At 31.1% G+C, this 19,726-nt stretch overlaps 2 protein-coding genes across 5 annotated transcripts; both read right to left on the bottom strand.

Moving 5' to 3' along the window:
* Positions 1–1,369: 1,369 nt before the first annotated feature.
* LOC124833272 (neurofilament light protein) lies at positions 1,370–4,791 on the bottom strand. The gene is made up of 3 exons (XM_088101029.1): positions 3,518–4,791; positions 2,488–3,174; positions 1,370–2,208 (listed from the first exon to the last, which is right to left on the bottom strand). The coding sequence occupies exons 1-3, from the start codon at positions 4,667–4,669 to the stop codon at positions 1,633–1,635; spliced, it is 2,415 nt and encodes an 804-aa protein (XP_087957155.1). The 5' UTR covers positions 4,670–4,791; the 3' UTR covers positions 1,370–1,632.
* Positions 4,792–9,164: 4,373 nt separating this feature from the next.
* LOC124833270 (Nucleotide-sugar transporter family protein) lies at positions 9,165–14,230 on the bottom strand. 4 transcript variants are annotated; one of them, XM_047307703.2, is made up of 6 exons: positions 14,038–14,230; positions 13,718–13,957; positions 13,103–13,287; positions 11,817–12,017; positions 9,960–10,121; positions 9,165–9,844 (listed from the first exon to the last, which is right to left on the bottom strand). In XM_047307703.2, the coding sequence occupies exons 2-6, from the start codon at positions 13,842–13,844 to the stop codon at positions 9,482–9,484; spliced, it is 1,038 nt and encodes a 345-aa protein (XP_047163659.1). In that variant the 5' UTR covers positions 13,845–13,957; positions 14,038–14,230; the 3' UTR covers positions 9,165–9,481. The 4 variants fall into 4 exon arrangements, with proteins under 4 accessions (XP_047163659.1, XP_087956779.1, XP_047163658.1 ...); XM_088100653.1 differs by having other exon boundaries at positions 13,718–13,890; XM_047307702.2 differs by having other exon boundaries at positions 13,718–13,847.
* Positions 14,231–19,726: the final 5,496 nt, after the last annotated feature.

Below are 19,726 nucleotides of genomic sequence, written 5' to 3'. Positions count from 1 at the left end.
CATTTTGGTCTCTTGTTTTCTCATTCTCGTCTTCCCTCTCTCATCTCATTTCCTCTCAGCATTATCAACTCTCATCTCATTTCCTCTCAGCATTATTACCAAGCTCTGTGGTGCAACATTGTTGGAGGTTGTGCAGTAGAAGTGTCAACTTCGTTGCAGGTTGTGTGGTGGTGGTGCAACGTTGATGGAGGTCAGTGCGACATCATTGGTGGTGGAGTTTTGCCTGGAGGCTCTATTTTATACCGGGAGGTTCTATTTTGTGCACGTTTGGTGGATGATACTTAAGAAATGAGTAAATAAAATATTAAATATATATATATATATATATATATTATATTTAAGTATACATTACATTTTTTTAATATTTATGAATATTACTATTTTTTTATGTTTATAGATCTTACTATTCACCAATTCAGAATTCAAACTATTTAAAACTATTCGCTATTCAATTATCATGTTCTACTAGTTTACCCATTCATTTTTCTCCCATTTTCCATTTCTTTCTCTAAATAACCAGTCAATTTTTTCCATTTTCCTTTTCTTTACAAAAGGGAGATGAACTTTATCTTTCGTTTAGGTAGAGTTTGTATTATTAACAAAATAAGAAATAGAAAATTCCATAGGTAGATGCTTTATAAAAAAAAAATAATCAGCGTATCACAATAAATAATTATAAATGAAATTTAGCACAATAGAAATACCCACACACAAACACAGGTGTTTAAAGCCATGTGGGTTTTGCTTTTGTCCTCTAATTTTCTCTCTCTTGGGCATGTTTATTGAAATCATACTTTTTAGTGATTCAACGTGAAAAAAAAATACTATTTAATGATTGAATGAGGATTGTTGGATTGCATAATTTGAAAATTTATTGTATAAGTCTATGTTTTAAAATCCAAAAATGTATTTCATATCTATTGTAAAATACGAAATATGTTTCTGGATACAAAAAATCTCATATTACACAATTCAAAAAATATTTTAAATTGTTCAATTCATTATGTTTTTAAAGTATGTAATATAGAAATGTGTTTCAAAATGTGTAATACAAAAATCCAAAATATTCTTTTGAATTTGAAAAGTATTCTAATTATGTAATCTGAAATACCAGATTACACCATCACAATCCAAATATATTTTGAAACCTGAAAATATATTTGAAATTATGTAATTCATAATATATTTTTAGATCTGTTCAGATTATACACTTGAGTCGTGTCCTAGAATTACATAATCATAAAATCTAATGCCTAGACATTTTTAACTTTTCCAACACCCTTTACAAGATGCAGAAACCATGGGTGCAAAATACGCTATTGTTCTCGTAGTTTTTTTTTTGGTCTAGCTATTGTAAATGTCCAAGAGCTATCGTTCGAATCATGCAATTCTAGTAGTGAAAAATAACAATCTTAACAGTTTACACCGCTTTTGTTGTCCTGCTCTGCCCTCACAACAAATGAAAAGAAAAATGCACAAATCTCAAACTCAGTAACCAATCCGAAAGCCTCAAAAATTGACAAAGAAAAAAAGAGAAAAGTGACAATCACATTCTCAGTACGTACTTCCAGTTACTAAGCTTTCGTATATCTGATTATCAATCCCCAAATCCTCTTTCAACCATTATTCAGTCTATAGATGAAGTGACAGACCTAGTTCTCCCAGTTGCTTCTGGTCAAGATATGATACATGATCCATCGAAATTAAATGTCTTCCTAGATCAACTAAGTCTTTCGCCTCAATTTTGTACGTCGATTGAAGTTTTTCAGCTTCACGGTCTGCTGCCTCGGCTTCAGTAGTAAGGAGATTCGCTTCTTCTATATCACCCATTTTTAGTGCGCCAGCCTTTTCAGCTCTAGCAGTAGCAGATGCCAAACGTAGCTTCTGGTATCTGACCATTGCCAACTCTTTCTCCTTTAATAAAATCACTCCCTCAGTCTCCTGTAATTTATTAAGGGTTTCTTTGATTTCTTCTTCAAGCTTCTCAAGATTTAATGTAGACTTGTCCATGTCTATCTGGATGCTCTCTTTTTCAACACACAGTGACTTTGCCTCGGTAGCTATTCGAGCCGCCTCCTTGAAATTTCTTGCAGCAGTAGCAACTTTCTTTTCTGCTTCTAGTTCTGGGACTCTTTTATCAATGAAAATAATCCTCTGCTTGAAGGATGCTATCTCTTGCTGGATGCTTGACTTTCTTGAAGATAGTTCCTAAAAACAGTGTAGTGAAATTTGTGAACAAAAACTACCAAAATAATTTTCTTTATCGGGAAAATAAGTGACTTGGTTGTGTAGCTTTTGAATTTGATTACTTATGGAGTGGGACTATTTATTATATATTGAAGCAACTTGACTTGTGCACAACTTCAAATTTAAGGTTATTAGGTAGTACACAGGAGGCAGGCATACACATTGGGAGTCTATGATCATCCATCACATCTCAGCTATATATATACACACACAATTTTAAACACAAAAATCAGGATTAACCTGCAAGGAAGCTCTAGCGGCAGAAACCTCCTCTTGAAACAATTTGACATCTCCAGAAAGCTTTTCCTCGTTCTCTGCAAGTGTCAGTTTGTCCCCCCTGGACTTCAATATAGATGACATCAAACTTCTTCTCAGTTTAACTGTTTCACGGTATCCCTCAGCTTCCTCTGAAGAAATACTAGCAAAATTCCTAAGTCTTGCTCCCATTTCTTCTTCCTGTGTGAGAGAGTTATCAATCTCCCCCTTCTTTAGAGTCAAAGTTTCAGTTTCTAATTTCACATGCGCAAGGGCAGACTGCAATTTGTCATACTTGACATTAATGCTTAACTGCATCTCTTCAAATCCAGAGAGAACTTTATTTATCTTATTTTCTACAGCTTCTAAATTAGAGTCATTGTCTGCTATCTCCTTCTCTTTCTGTTTAACTAAAGCAAGAAGTTGATCCAATTCACCCATCAACACATCCTTTCTTTTACAAAGAATCTCTTTTTCTCTTTTGTCATCCTGGATTGAATGCTCAATGGAATTATTCAATTCTAAACGAGCTTCATTCATAAATTGTGCTTCAATCTCCAATTCCATCTTTTTAACCTCCATAGCTTCAGATGATGAAAGCCATTGGTCCATTTCTTTTGAAAAAACTGATGTTGCTTTCTTCAGGATAGAATCTGCATTATTTAAAGCGTTCTAGAAAAAAGAGGAAAACAGTCACATCAGAAATGTTAACCATGATTGATTTGTAAGGGGATGTCAACGAATGAGTAATCAATTGTCTCGTGTTACCAGAGGATGAAACTTTAGAATTTGTAACATTTGATTTGATTGATGGATTGGTGTTAAGTTACAATGAAATGCAAAAAGCTGTAAACTAGACAAAATTCATTTCACCTACGCTTGGTCAACCTTCCGCCTGAACTTATTATATAAACGATGTAAGGGAAGAAAAAAAGTGAGGAAAGAAATGACAGTTATGAAACTGCAGTATGTATTAGATAAGAGTAAACTAGTAAAGAATGTATATTTAACTAACCTTTGCATAATGGTCGAGCAGGATAGCGCATTGTTCCTCGGCAACTAACTGAGATTCAAGGGCATGCTGCAATTTTAAATCTAAGGCGTCGACAAAAGCATCGGCTTCTCTCAAAGAATTGATGTAAGTCAGTTTCTCCTTTTCGGCAACAGAAAGCTTTTCGCTAACCTTTTCGGCCCTTTCGAAATCTTCAGCTTCGCAGGCTTCTTCCAATTGCTTTTCGAGTTCCATGTATCTGAGCGAAGCAAGATTGGCATTCTCAACGATTTTTCTTCTATTTCTGATGGAATCCTTTCGAGCAGAAGAAGCATTTTTTACCAGTTGACTGGCAAGGTTAAGCTTCTCACGTATGGTGGCCTTGATTTGCTCAAACTCTGCCTCAGGAAAAGCCGATGCATGTTGTTGATTCAAATTATCATTCCCTGATATGGAGGAAGATTCAGCAGATGGTTCTTCCTCAGGAAAAACTGAAACACGGTGTTGTTTCCGATTCTCATTCTCTGATTTGGAGGAAGATTCAGCAGATGGTTCTTCCTCAGAAAAAGCTGAAGCGTGTTGATATTCCCGATTCTCATTGTCTGATTTGGAGGAAGATTCAGTAGATGGTAGGGAAAGAGTAACAGCATCAGCATCAGCATCATCAGTGGCAGTGATAATGGAGGGAAGGGTCTCTGGGAGCCGAACAGTATGAGCAGCGCCGAGGCTTTCACTGTCATAAATTGGTTGGGGGAGCGGAGAAAGAGTGTGAGGCATGTCGTTGAAATTAAGGGTATCTCTACCATATCCTATCCTCAAGCCAGATCGTTTTCTCCTTCGAGGGGGCTGACCCTGACTCGGACTCTGACCCTGACCCTGTGTAGAGGAAGAAGAGGAAGTTGGAGCGGTAGCAGATACAGATAGCTGGTGTTGAGATTGGAGATCGTGGTCGGCTTCAGCTGCTAGTGAGTTTTGGAGGGGATCCACCACAAGCGTGAGGTCGGAGAAGAGATTCTCGTCAAGGGGCTGCGATGTTGTCAGCGCATCACTACCATTGTAATTGTCTTGTCGGACCTCTGCTTCAACTCCAATTTCAATATCGGCAGCAGGGTTAAACAGTACCATCCCGTCAAACAGCGAATCCATATCATCGCTTTTCTTCCCATCTGAAGCCATCGTCTCACTTCTTACTTCCCCAATCTCCCCCCTCCGATTGCAGAATCTTCCTAAATTAACTCCTTTATATCTTTTGCATGAAAAACATCATCGGCTTTCTGCGTTTTTTTATTTATTTGGGAAGGAAAAATAGGATGAAGAGAAAATAGACGAATGATAAATAAAATTTCCAAGTATTTTTTTTATCTTAAGCTTAATTAAATTTTAATTTCATAGTAAAGGTGAGTTTTTTCTTTTTTTATTATGACACAGTATTAACAAATCTTTGACCATGTTTATAATTTTTTTATCTGAAAATTTTTTATCACCTCTTCAAAGGTAAAAAATAACTAACTTAATTATCAAATAATTTGGAAGTCGTTGCGCTAATCAATCAAGAGGAAAACCACATGTGCGTATCAAGATTTTCTTTTAACATTCAAAATCTTTAAACACATTATCAGATTCCTCACCTGTGTGAAAGAATTAAACATAAGTTTCACACTTCATAGGTGCAAGTTACATAATACAATGGCGGGGAATCAAAAGTGATTCTGTAAAAGTTAAAGCATTCGAAATTTAGACATGGATCCAATAATAGAAAGAATACTATAACTAAGACACATCATAAAAGAACTATTTGGAAAGCAGGATTCTTTAAATGGAGTTACAAAGACTACAGGACTTATTTATAAATTAAAGTTAAGATTTAAACGATAACTTTATCATAACAGAAGTCAAATGATATAAAATAAAATTGTAAGATTATAAGATTGTAAGGTTATAGGATTGTAAAATTATAAGATTGTAAAAGTGTAAGATTAGATCGTAAAATTGTAGGATTGTAAGATTATAAGATTTTGTGGATTTGGAGGTGTTTTAATGATTATTTGAGCGCTCTGCTGTCTATCAAGTAAGAGAAGCTAATTACATTGATTTTAACTTATAATTGTTGATTGTATGCTTGTATAATAGTTAGTTTGTGTAATTGAACTATTTGATAAATATGATTGGTTGAGTTGAGTTAGGAGTTTTGAATTGTCTTTAGTGATTGCATGTTTAAATTTTGATATATTGCATGATTGAGATTACATTTGAGGTTAACTGAGTTATTGATTTGTGTATAATATGATGGTTGGTTATTTTGGCATTTGTGGTTAGTGTTAAACTGATTTACAAGGTTTGAATGACATAAATATGCAAAATTCTGTTTTGCAAAACAATGTAGACTCGTTGGGAGAGCATATACTCGCTAGGCGAAGTCAAAGTTAGAGAGTTACTGATTTAGTAGTCGCTCGGTGAGATCAAAGTCAGAGAGTTCATTGACTTGACAGTCACTGGCGAGAATATATTTGCTAGGCGAGTTTTGGAAGAATTTAAGTCTGTGAGTTTCATTGATATTCTCATTGAGAGAGCTATTTCGTCGTTGGGTAAGTGTGCTATCAAGCACTACTCGTTGAGCGAATGTGATGTCAAGCACTACTTGTTGAATGAGTGTGCTCTCATGCACTACTCATCGGGCAAGTTGATCTGGTGGCTAAGTGAGTGTGCTGTCAGGGACTACTCGTTGAATGAGCAAATCTAATGGCTGAGCAAGTGTGTTGTCAGATATTAATCACTAAGTGAACATATCTAATAGCCGAGTGAGCGTGCTCTCAAGCACTACTCGTTGAGCAAGTAGATCTAGTGGCTAAGCAAAAATATCATAACTTTAACTAAATTTTCATATGTTTTTTATGATGTCTTTAATGTTTGTTATTATGTGAATGTTAAAATAATGGTTGGTTTTGTGAAGTTTTGATGAGAATGATTGATAGATTTATGAATAAATAGGTATGCGAATAATAATGAGTATTGTATTTGTGTTTGGCGTAATTCCATGGACCTAGTTGGGAGATTCTATGGTGACGTTTCATTAGTGTAAGCATTTATCCGGGAGTCCAAACGTTGGAGGTTATCATGTCCCTCTAATAATTATTCAAGCTCAAGTAAAGTAGAATGAGGTATGTGGTGAGAGGTGTATGAGGTCCTAATATAGGGGTTTTACCTTGGCTAAAGATGTTAACGAACTAACCTTGTGTGTGGTAAGGTGAAATTCATTGGCAATAACTTTACAAAGTAATAAAGGCCTCCAGAAGTGCACGACCCCTCGAGATTTCACATCAATGTTGTTTTATTTAGATAATTGAGTCTAGAATGATTCATTATATGTGATAGGGTTATTTTATGAATGAGTGATGTATGATGATTATTTCTATGTTTGTTTATGAAAACTCTTTTGCACACCAGTTTACATTTTCTTCTGTGTTATTTTCTTTCTTTTGCAATGATCACTGATGAGTACATTATTATGTCCTCATTTAGCCTTTAATATTTGATTTTTAATTGGTTTTTCTACTTTAAAATTATAATTTAATTAAGACTTATTATAATTGGGATTATTGAGCATGATATAGAAAAACATGTAGTTGCATAAATGTTCTTTGGATATTTTGAGATGTGTTAGTACAGTTGTAGCTAAATTGAAATCATTAAGGTGTGAAATAAATTAGTTATTCATGACACCTTAAAATAAATACAAGAATAACAAATAATCAAGACCACTAGAAATCAAGTCAAGCATTGCATGAAGAAGGCAAGAAAAACATCAAAAAGTGAAGAAAATTGGCTATGCCAAAGGGAATGGGCAACAAAAATTGGACCTTGTGATTTTCTCTATTTTTTTTACAAAAAAAAGCTTTGATAACTAATAAATGTTTATGATAAAAGATGATTTGGGAAAAATATATCTCTAGATATTTTAGTTGATATTTTTAAATAATTACCTTATTTAACTATATCAATAAATATAAAAAGATAATATTTTCCAAATCTTTTTAAATCTAGCTAAGATCTTCTCAAATACATTTAGATCTCCACAACAATAATATATATATATATATATATATATATATATATATATTGGATTATTTAGAGGATAATTTGAGGATATATTATGATAAAGAAGATTACATCATCAAAAGAACCTGAAAGAAATTGCAATCCAATTTTTATATAAAGAGACTTAAAGAAACACAATAGGGGAGCTTAGGAACCTTTCACGTTCTAATTTCCTCGTCTCTCTCTTCTCTCATGTTCTTCATCCTCTCTTCTTCTATTGTTTTTTTGTTATTTTAACATTTTATGCTCTGTTAAACCTTTGGGTTGATTCTGTTATAAATTTTTAACTGGATTCTGAGGTTAGATGAGTATATTTATTGTTTTTTTAATTCTTGTTGTGATTTATTTTTATCAACCATGAGTATATTTTTACATTGTAACAAGTTAGCATGATATTAAATCTACATAACATATCAACCATGAGTACTAGAGTTTTTAATTTTAATTGAGAATTCACTTTGATTAAAGTTAAAAACAACTTTCATGTGATTAAATGAGTTTTTGCCAATAATTGATAATGTACTTTGATTAGAGGTCAAAACTTTAACCAAAATTAATTAAGAGTGTACTTTAATTAATTAGTTTTTTACTTGTTATAAGAGGTAAAAAAAATATATGATTATACATAGTAATATTTAATTGAGAATGTACTTTTATTAAATTTACTATTATTAATCTAAAAAGTTTTTGCTTTTAACTGAAAATGTACTTTGGTTATTAGTGAGAACATCAACAAATTAATTGATAATTTATATTTGATTAATTTAAAAATATAAGACAATAACTAATTGAATAATAATCTTTAAATAATAAATGAAGAATCCTAATTTGAGAAAGGAATGAAGTCAACCTATTTCTTTATCATTGTTTTTTCTTTTTAAATATTTCTATAAATTTATTTATTTCTATATTTTGTTAATTGGTTCTTTAATTTTTTATTTATCATTATCTTTTTTATTATTTTTATTTTATTATAGTTTTTATAAAAACTAATTTGTTAAGAATCAATTTTCTATTCGTTAAGAGAAAACTTAAGATTAAAATTATTTTTTAAAAATTTTTTTTGGCTACTTAATAATACCGAAGTTATTATAATTTAATAGTATTAATTTAATCAATTCAATGTAGTCTTATCAATCACCTTTATTAGTATGGGCAAGAGAAAAAGAGTTAAACTATCTCATTGTTAGGTTGTTTTCCTTAATTCCTAAATTTTAAGAAAGACTTTTATTTTTTTTTTATGTTGTTTCTTTGAAACTATATTTATATATCTCATATTACCATGGATATACCTTGAAACAACTATAATAATAATTTTCTAGATTGTAACTTTTTTATTTTGAATATTATTATGAAATACCTTATTTTACAAGTTTTATGCTATTAAAATTGAATGTTACTTTATTTTTTTACCTTTTTTATAATCGTAAAATTTCCTTACCTTTCTTATTATTCTTGCCGGAAAATTTGTTGCACCTCTTAATTTTCGTGCTTTCCACGGCCACCACGAAGAGCATAGGACCTCCATCCACGCCAGCTGTGGAACGCCAGAGACTAAAAGATGGCACGAATTGAATTCATAACAAACAAAAAAGTGTTATAGGGGATTGATATCGCTTTTCATTAGCGTACAAATTATACATCTTAATGGTGCCATCATATTGTTCATCTAGCAATTTCTTGGCACACCAAATAAATAACCTCAACATAACAAAAGTAACAAATAAAACTAATAAAGAAACATTACTGATGAACTGGATGCCAGTGTAAGCAAATAGAAACGAGGTTTTACTACTAAGTGGACTAGACAAAAGGCACAAAGCAGATTAAAGAAATACACAACATAATTGCCTGCATCATTTATCAACAATTCACCTCCAAATCCGAGTCAATCTATCCTTCAGCCTCACCAAGTTCAACATCTTTCAGAGGAATCTTTTCTAATCCATCCTTCAATAGTCTAATTTCTTCTTCCGTCATGCTGTTTTTCGCATGATGAGGTAATGTCTTTGGATTTGACTGCTTTTCAGCCTCTACAGCCCAACTGTAAATTACCATGCCAAGAACTGCGATAATCATTCCCATGATATTCTTGAAAGTTAGCTCCGAATCAAATAGCAGCCATCCCAACGTCAGAACACATACTGTTTTCATGTGGCCTAAAACCTGGAAGGAAACGGCTGAAAAGCGTCCGATGCAAAGGTACTGGCTCACATTGCAAAATACAGCTAGCGAGCATGAAAGAATAATGCACAACTGCAGAAGTTAAAGAAAAAAAATTTAAGAGAATAATCCAACAGTATTTGTATATTTGAAGATAAAATACATACATAATATGATAGATTGGTGTCAATAGGGGAAAGGAACTTACAATGGCACCAGAAGAAATCTTATAGTTGGTTATCAATTTGCCACTAAGATAGTAATCAACAAATGGACCAAGAATAAGAAGAAAAAGCGCTTGAATGGGAGCAGTTTTACTTAGCAATTCAAACGATCCAATTGAATATTTCTTTTGAAGAGAACCAATTGACTGTTACAGAAAAGGTGAAAAAAAAAACAAAATTAGTTATAAAAATGAATAAATCCTACAAACATCACGCATAAATAATAGCATCTACCACAAATTGCGTTCTCTTCTGTTGTACTCATCATTTAACTATAATACTAATCTGATCTAATACTTGACCATTTACAGGTGAGAGACAGGCCATTAGAAGGGGAGAACAGTGCTTAGTCATGACACTTAATGACGAGCTCAAGAGCAAGAATAAACTGTCCCTAGAAGAATCACAAGAAATATGACTAGACAAGTTATTTTTGCTAACAAAAATATTCCCTCTCTCTCTCTCTTATGTGTTTCTTGGACTTTTTAAGTGTAGGATTTTATTTCTTAATTATAGAGGTATAAATACTAAAAGTAATATTTCTCAAAGCCCAAGAAAATAAAAGAAGGATGGCCAAGATTAAAATAAGAAGTGCAAGAAGGAAGCATAAAGATCGAAGCTTAACATAAGAAGCTTAACATAAGGGTAGCGTAAACATGACCACAGGAGTATGAGAATCATGAGTAACCAAGAGAAGTGTGACTCCTGATTCGGCCAACACGAAAGTTCCCGTTTCATTTTTTTTTAAATTTCAAATTTTCCCTCCTTTTGTTTTGAAATTTTCGTCTAGGCATGAGTGGGTTCTAGATCCCTCACTTCTATGTAATTGGAGACACATTTGAGTGTCATTAGGCATAGCAAATTCAGAACTCAAAGGCCATAAATAGCCATCACTCACACATGTAACTTCACTTTGGAATATATGATATTGTGAGTTTGTTAGTGTTGTGGAATAACTCAAATCAAATTCACTGCAGAAGCTTCGACCACACAAATAGCACACTGATATCAGATAATCCGCAAAACGAAATAGTAAAAGGTAAACGACAGAAGAACAAGAACGAGTCACACACAGAAGAAACGTGATTCAATTAAACTATTTCACAAACTTCAATCTACATCTACAACAAGATTCCCTGTAACCAGAGATTACAACTCAGTTCCTTTTAGTGAACTCTCATTCAGCTCAGTTATTAGTTGAATAACAACTCTCAATTAACAATAACTGTCTATACAGGTTCTTATTTATACAACCTAATTATTGTAACTAACTTTCGTAAAACATACCTAAACTAGCTGAGAAGAGAAGACAAGTGAACAATACTTCCTACTATTGGGCTTGAAACGTCACTTAGACAGTCTTTCCAGACATACTAGTCTTAGAAGAAGTTTTCATTTCTTAAGTCTCCTCCACCTTTGTCTTTTCATATCTTGTTTTTAATTGTCTCTTGTTCTTGTTCTTGTCTTTCTATCTTGTTTAATTCCACCATTAATGATATTCATTCCTGTCTTGTGTTTCTATCCTTTCCTCTCTTGGAAACAAACCTCCGCATTTAAATAATTCATTAGGATTAAATTCGTGTTCAGCAATAAGCTTCCTAGAGAATCTTGTCCTTGTTTTGTTCTTACTAAGAAATTAAACACAAATAAATTATTATTATCATTTCGAGTAAAATCATCTTAAGAAACATATCACTTAAATCTAATAAAGTTCTGTCCAGAACTCACCTAAAATTGCACGAGTTCATAATAACTAAAATGATAGGTGAAAAGGAAATAAAAAATAGCAGTCAATTTTGTATTGCCAGCATATTAGAGAAGAAACATTGAATAATACTTACAATTTGCTGCAAAGATGTTGACAGAACTGCTAAACAGGCACATATGAAACCTTTCAAGTTAACTTTCACATCAGTTACAGTGCAAACACCAACACCAATAACCACAACCACCACTGACATTTTCACTTCCCTTGAGTAGTGCTTATTGTGAAGTATCCATTCCATCACGCAAACCACAGGAATCATGCTCAGTTTTGATATCTGTGACCACACATAACACGAGAAAATTAACTAAAAAGCAGTAGTGAAAATTCAGCGAAAACGTGAGAATGACTAAGTGGCTATGATTCATGATACATCAAAGGCGAGTCATGACAATATGGGCAAATGAATCTGAAAACAACGCGACACAGCACCTTCTAATATACAAGAATTGAGATGTAATCATAGTAACCCACACTTGCTTCTCTAAAATGACAAGCTGAGTACAAGCTAAGGTGTCTGGCCAAACTGTTTCTACGTTTTTCTTCCCCTTATAAAGAGAAGTTGGACCAAATATACAGAGGAAACCTCTTAAAATTTTAAGGAGTTTATTTTTATAAAAAAAGGGTGGAGAATAGTGTTTTAATATAAAAATCTAAACAGATATCTTATAAAAATAAGTTGCATATCTTAGCCTCCCTTTCCCTCTCATCCTAAAATAATCTAACTAAAATGATCAACCTGACACCATGCTGTAACAAACAGGTATTGTACTACAGGCTGGAAGTCCACTAAGAAGGTCCTTCCAGATAAAGCGTCATTTATCCACTCCTACTCCGAGCATTATCTTTATTATTCTCGATGTTAACTTAGGCAATGGAGTGGGGCCTGATAGTTAATTGCCCATCTCTTCTTTGCAGATCCAAGGAATGCCTAAACACAACAGGCCTACATCCAAAAGAGCACTCTTAAAGACTTGAATATTATGTTCAGACCATCGTAACTTTTGTCTTGCAAAACTTTCATTACTACACATAACAGTAAGTATCTCGTTAGATACTAATACTTCTAGGGTTAACATTAGTACTCACAGCTGCAGTTAGTTAAATCATGAATATGTAAAACCAACGATCATCGGGTAAAGGTGGAATTCCTCATCATAGAATGAAAGGCTTCAAATAATTGGCCTGGTGCATGCTTGGCAAAAAGGTAATGACTATGTTATGTTAACAAGGAAGAAGGATGAGGATTCTAAAATGACTATGGGATGAAATTGTTGACGAGAAAACAAGTTAAAGTTTAAATATCCAAGCCATGAACATATGATATCCCTATTCGCAGAAAAGATCGTCATAAAACCATACTTGGTAGAATCCAACGGAGTTGAGCATGAGGCTAAAGTTCATCCCCGTGATAGACATATTAGCAACCAGTGAGAACCAAATGAGTTCCCACATGGGAACATGCTTTGACGCTGAGTAACCAGTAGCATTTGACACGAGACCGACGAGAGCAGTTACGGCAAAGTGGAACCCAGTTAACGAACTGGCTGAAAAAAATTAAGAAAAGGAAAATTAGAGGACAGGATCTCAACCAGTCACGAGCAGAAACTTCTGTATGTAATAATATTAAAAGTTTGCACATAATACTTGTGAAATATAATACTCATGTCAGAAATCTCCCATATTAATATTAACTATCAAACTAACAGTAATAAGCTCCAGTAAAAAATAAACAACAGTCGGTATCAAGAATCAACTAGTTTTTCTAAAATAGGAAATACTAAAAAAAATCAGAAAATATCATGGATATTTGGATCGTGACCGACAGAGGAGATAGAGAACCATAAAATGAGCGTATCGTAGTAGTGGAAACAGAAAATTAAAGAGATAACAGATAACATGGAAGAAGTGAGAGATCTATTAGTCTCAGTCTCAGATCCAAACATGAAGAAATAATAGTTAAGAAGAGAGGCTGACCAAAGCTGAAAGCATAGCCATTGTTGGACATAAGCTGTTTGTTGGCCATAATAATCCCAACGGAGCTGACAACGTTCATGGCCCACGCTCCCACATCGGATATCGACGATTTCTTTTCGCTTTCCATCTTCTATTTCAGAGGGCACCAAAAGCAATTTCAATCAATACAATCTCTACGCATATACGAGAAAGAGAAGAGTATTGAGTGGTGAAATGGTAACCGCTTAACGAACACTAGATCTGAGGAAATACAGTATTACAAGATCTGTAAATATACAGTGACACAAGTTCGCTTTTCCGAATTTAAATTCAATCTCAACCTCGCTTTAATCGTTCGCCACTGAGATGAACTGAAACTATATCAGAAGAATAAAAAAGGAGAGCCGGGGAGGACCGCTTCCACTCTGGCAATTGCAGCTCTGCCTGCGCTTATGTCTCTCTCCTCCCTGAACACTTCCTTCCTTCCTCTTCTCTATCACATGATTGTCTCCTAATACCTCCTAACTAAATTTGAAAATTAAGTAAATAATTTCCTTTTTAAACGCAATTTTATTCAGTTTTTAACACATATAAGCACATGCATGGAATCATCATATCACAATTTATTTACTTTTGATTTATATCAATCAATTAATAATGTGAATTATTCTTTTATTCTTATAAATAAAACCAACATGAAAAATCACAAATACTCCTGTAACATTAAAAAATCTATAAAAATAATTTTTATATTTATTTATCTAAGTCCATGTTAATATAATTATCATTACATAAAAATTTTATTAAAAAAAATTAAAGAATATGAGAATAATTCCATTCTTTTAATTCTACTAAAAAAACAAATTCTTCAACGTATTAAAAAAAATATCATTAACTAGTTTTAATAAAATCTTTAATTTTTAGAAGTTTTTTTTAAATTTAATATTAACTTTAGTGACATTCCTAACCAATTTTTTATACTTTAAACATTTTCATCATCTTTTTAATATTATAATTTCACTCTCATCAAACATACTAGTTCGTTTAAAAGGTACTTTTAATTCCTCCACAGAACAAGTCTTACGTCAAAGATTGAGAATTATCATTGAATTAGTGAATTTAATTATTGTAAATCTCACAAACTATTAACGATGAGAGTAATATCCTCCAAAAAGGACATATCAATCAAGGAATCATATTGGATTAGAACATTACCATTAAGATTCTTGATAAGAAAATATTCATTCACAATACAAATATTAATCATGATTAGTCACCATTGCCTTATGTTGTGACTGAGTAACAGGTTGTATCATAACAAGTTACACCATAAAAGGCTCCACCACTCTAGCTAAAGAGTCTTTGGTCATATCCTATGCATCAACCACCATAGGATAATAATGTTGTTTAATTTTACACAAACTATTTTCTCCCCACCAGAAATAACATTGGCAACATGTTTAACCATCTATAATTAGATAAAGGATAATGATACTTTGACAATATTTTTTTGACAATATTTTAACATCATCTATGTGTCATTATGTGATTGTTCCAAAATTACTTCACAATCAATACTAATAATCATCTATGTTGTCAAAAAAATGTTTGTCAAAGTATCATTATCCCTAGATAAATCATGACTAATTTTAAAATTTGAATAAATTAGAGACAGTTTCTCATACTCCACATTAGCAATAAAGGCCAACCCTAACATTTCCACCAAATTTTGAGTAGACAAATCAAATAACAAATCAACATCAACCATGACACGTGCAAATAAACCTCGAGACTTATTATTGGTATAATCATCTAAGGATAAAGGTGTACTAATTTCACGTGTTATTGAGAAAATCGCTTTTGACTGTTAATACTATAAAGGAAGGCCATGAATGCAAACCTAATATTGAGTTTTGTTCAGTTTCACGATAGTTGGGACAAAATCTTTTGTTCAAGAAAAACACACGAAGAATGTCAAGATTTAAATTCCAAGTTCCATCAATCAAAATCTTTTGTATGTCTTCTAAAAAAACAAATTCATATAATCTTTTACTAAATGGAATTGCCTTCCAATGAACCAAATGCTTCCATGGAACTGCTCTTCATATTAGTTATAATCCTGTTTTTTATAAGAGAACCAAATATATTAAGATTGTATGTCATTTCATTCGAAAGAATATTGTATCTAAAGATATCAAGACTGAGTTCGTTAATTCAAGTGACAAATTAGTAGATATTTTCACTAAGTCTTTACGGGGTCGAAAACTGATTATATTTGTAACAAGTTTGATACATACGATTTGTATGAACTAACTTGAGAGGGGAGTGTTAGATATATTATATCTGTATTATATCTGTATTTTATCTTTAGTTAGTTTGCTATTATTCCTTATTTGTATTTCGAGCTTAGTCCATATTTGTTCTATTGTAAATAGAGTGTTCTATGTGTATATATTCAACACAAGGAAAATTAATCTTATACATAGTTTTCTAATATATTCAACAAAAAACTATTTAAAATAAGTTTTTAATTATAATCATATTTTTAGATACATAATTTCATTATCTTGAAAAGTTGAAAATATAATATATGTTGAGTTTGTTTAAGCTTAAAAATAAGATAATTTTGAAAACAGAAAAAATGTTCAAAAGTCATTTTTTATAAGTCCATAAATTATTTATATTGCGATATAATTGTAAAAGCTCATTATCTTTTAATTTTTTCATATTTTAAAGTTTTTATGAATTTTTTTATAAACTATTTAATATATATATATATATATATATATATATATATATATATATATATATATGTAAATGTTTAACTTATTTTTAGTTTTGACATCTAATATAATAAACACAATTCAGTTTAAAAAAAATGATTTTTCTCAAAAGAATCATCCATAAAAAAAATCAAATAAGTTATTGTTTTTATAAAACAATACTAATATAACATAAACATTTTTTGTATCAAAATTGAATAAAAATACATATAATTTTATAAAATTAAAAAAAACTAGATACTAATACAATTGTATAATTTGATTCAAGAGTACATAACTAGTGTATATAATTAAGTTACAAGAATTAGAACAATATGTTAATTTAATAAAAAAACTTTTGAATATATTAAGAATATATTACTAGGAACAAAATAGTCAACATGTTAAAAGAAAATTCATGGACTGATTCTAATCCATAGGACTTTATGAATATGTGAACTTTTATAGTAAAATAACCTTACATATGTTTTTGACCTCAAAAGATCAAATCTTAGATGAGCTAATTTTACAATTCTAACTATACATGGACCATAAGATTTAACGAAAATCATTTTCTCATAAAAAAGTAAATAAAGATCAAATAACAATAAAATTAAAAGAAAAATAAAAGAAAATAATGAGGTAGAACACAAAAAAGAGTTTGTTTTTATAAAATAAGTTCCACCTAAGAGGATTTTAAGAACAAGACAATAAATAGGCTCGCAAGATCTTCTCTTCTATGGTTTTTACTTGTCCTTTAGATGTAAGGATTTATATGAATAATGTTGAAGTAGAGATTGAACTACCAAAAAGAGGGAATCAAAATACTTCATGAACGCTTTTATCTTTCCATGGCAATATTAATATATGGGATGAGTGAAAATCAAGAAAAGTATATTATTCAAGCAAAAGAATGTAAATTAATGCATTCACACTTTAAACATGCATTAATAATAGATGAATACATCATGACTTTAAACATAAAAATCTTTACACTCTTTTATTTTTTATACATTCCGGATTGAGTGTGTTAGAAGGTATTTTCAAATCCAAAAAATGCCTTTCAGAATAATTAATCGAGAAATTTTGAAAAATACATTTTTAGAATGTATTTTTAAATTTGAAAATATATTTTGAAATTCATTTAAAAAAAACAAAGAAAAATCCACGTGTTTTGAAGTCATTTTCGAATAGAAATAACTTTCAAAGTTTTAGAAGGTATTTTTAAATCCAAAAAATGCCTTTCAGAATAATTAATCAAAGAAATTTTGAAACATACATTTCAGATTTAGTGATTCAGAATGTATTTTAAATTTGGAAATATATTTTGAAATATTCATTTCAAAAAACAAAGAAAAATTCACAACTGTGTGTTGGGTGTTGCTTCCTCCACCACCCCAATTGTTTCTGCACCTCCCCACTATTTTCTTTTATTCCAAAAATACTGTACATTTCTCCACTATTTTCTTTTATTCCAAAAATATCCTACACCTCCCCACTATCCTCAACAATTTTTCTCTTTCTCTCTCTGCATTAATGGAACATTCATATTTAAACTTGTCATATATTGCAAAATATAAAATTCAGACAAAACTTTAATATTAGTGCTTCTACCATTTTCATTTTATAAATTTAAGTTAGATACAAATACAAAATAATAAACATAATAATATTAATAATAAATAATATATTATTATTATTATTATTATATACTAACTTTATAACGATAAAAGAACTAAATAAATTCCAAATCTTTAACAAATAATTTTTCTTTTATATTTTAAGTATTTAATAATACTTTTATATTATTTATCTAATAAATTAAATACTTTATTCAAGTTATTTGAGTCAAACATGTCGGTAAGTTAAAACATAATATAATGTTAAAAGTTATAGATATTAAATGTAAGAAAAAACACACACATATATAAACATTTTTTTAAAAATTTAGAACAAAATTTTACCATTTATTAAGTAATTTGAAGAAAAAAAATTGAACAGTGAAAATAAGATTAAATCAAACTTATTTAAGGAAAAATGTAAATAAAATTTTGCAATATATCACAGTTTAAATCTGAACCATGTGAATGCTCCATTAATGTAGAGAGAAAGAGAAAATGGTTGAATATAGTGGGGTAGTGTAGGGTATTTTTGGAATAAAAGAAAATAGTAAGAAGATGTAAAGTATTTTTGGAATAAAAAGAAATAATGAAGAGGTGCAGGAACACTTGAGGTGGTGGAGGAAACAACACCCATGTGTGTTTCAGAGGAATGACTTCTAAATTACCCATTTCAGATTTATTATGAGTTAAGAATGCATTTTAGATCTAGAAATACCTTGTATGATAGTTGTTTCCGAATACAAAAGAAATTAAAAAAAGGATATTTCAAAAGTCATTTTTAAATCCAAAAATTGCTTTTTGAATGAATTTTCCTAAATTTATTTATGGATTCGAAAATGAGTTTTGAAACATTCAATTCGAAATGTATGAAACAAAAATCTTCTCCATAATAGTAAATCGAGAATGCATGCAACCCTACTTTTACATTTTTATTAGGATTAAATATATTTTTGTCAAAATTAATTCATTTTCAAAACTTTGATCCAATTTAGTTCATCAATTTTAAAAATTTGTAAATTTATTTTTTTAACCAAATTTTGTCAAGTTTATTAAACGTTTCAAACACGTTTTTTAGTTAAAATTGAAACAAAAATATAACAGACGATGTAAACAACTCAAATGTTATTATGAAACATGCCTGAAACGTCAAATAAACTTAACAAACTTTGGTTAACAGAACTGAACACATGTATTTTTTAAATTGATAGATTAAATTGAACCAAAGTTTCGAAAAGAAACTAATTTCAAGTATCGTTAAGACATCAAAAACATATTAATTCTTCTTATTATTATAAATTTTTTAATGGTTTTCAAACGGTATCAAGGAGGTGCAGCAAAACGGAGAAGAAACAAAAACACAAGGTTGTAGTTCTCTCTGTGTCAAAGTCTCCATGCGGTCTTTACTGGTGGGAGCAATCAAGTAAGAATTCACAGAGGTAATTAAGGCATGCCTAGTGTAGAGAAATAGCTAGGGGAGGTTGAAGAGAGAAAAGAGAGAATGAGGAAGGAAGATGCAACGGTGTGAGTGGTGAAGCTATTACACTTGTTTTTTAGTGTAAGGGTAAAATGGGGATTTTAAATCTTATGGGGTGTGCAAGAAGAAAAAAATTAGGGTGCAGGAACAGCCCTTTGTGTCATCCTATTCT

The sequence above is a fragment of the Vigna umbellata genome, chromosome 10 (genome assembly GCF_029865625.1).
Source record: "Vigna umbellata cultivar VRB3 chromosome 10, Vumbellata_1.0, whole genome shotgun sequence".
Classification (NCBI taxonomy): Eukaryota; Viridiplantae; Streptophyta; class Magnoliopsida; order Fabales; family Fabaceae; genus Vigna; species Vigna umbellata.
The sequence above is the reverse complement of the archived record's forward strand: the minus strand, read 5'-3'. Positions and strand labels throughout refer to the sequence as shown.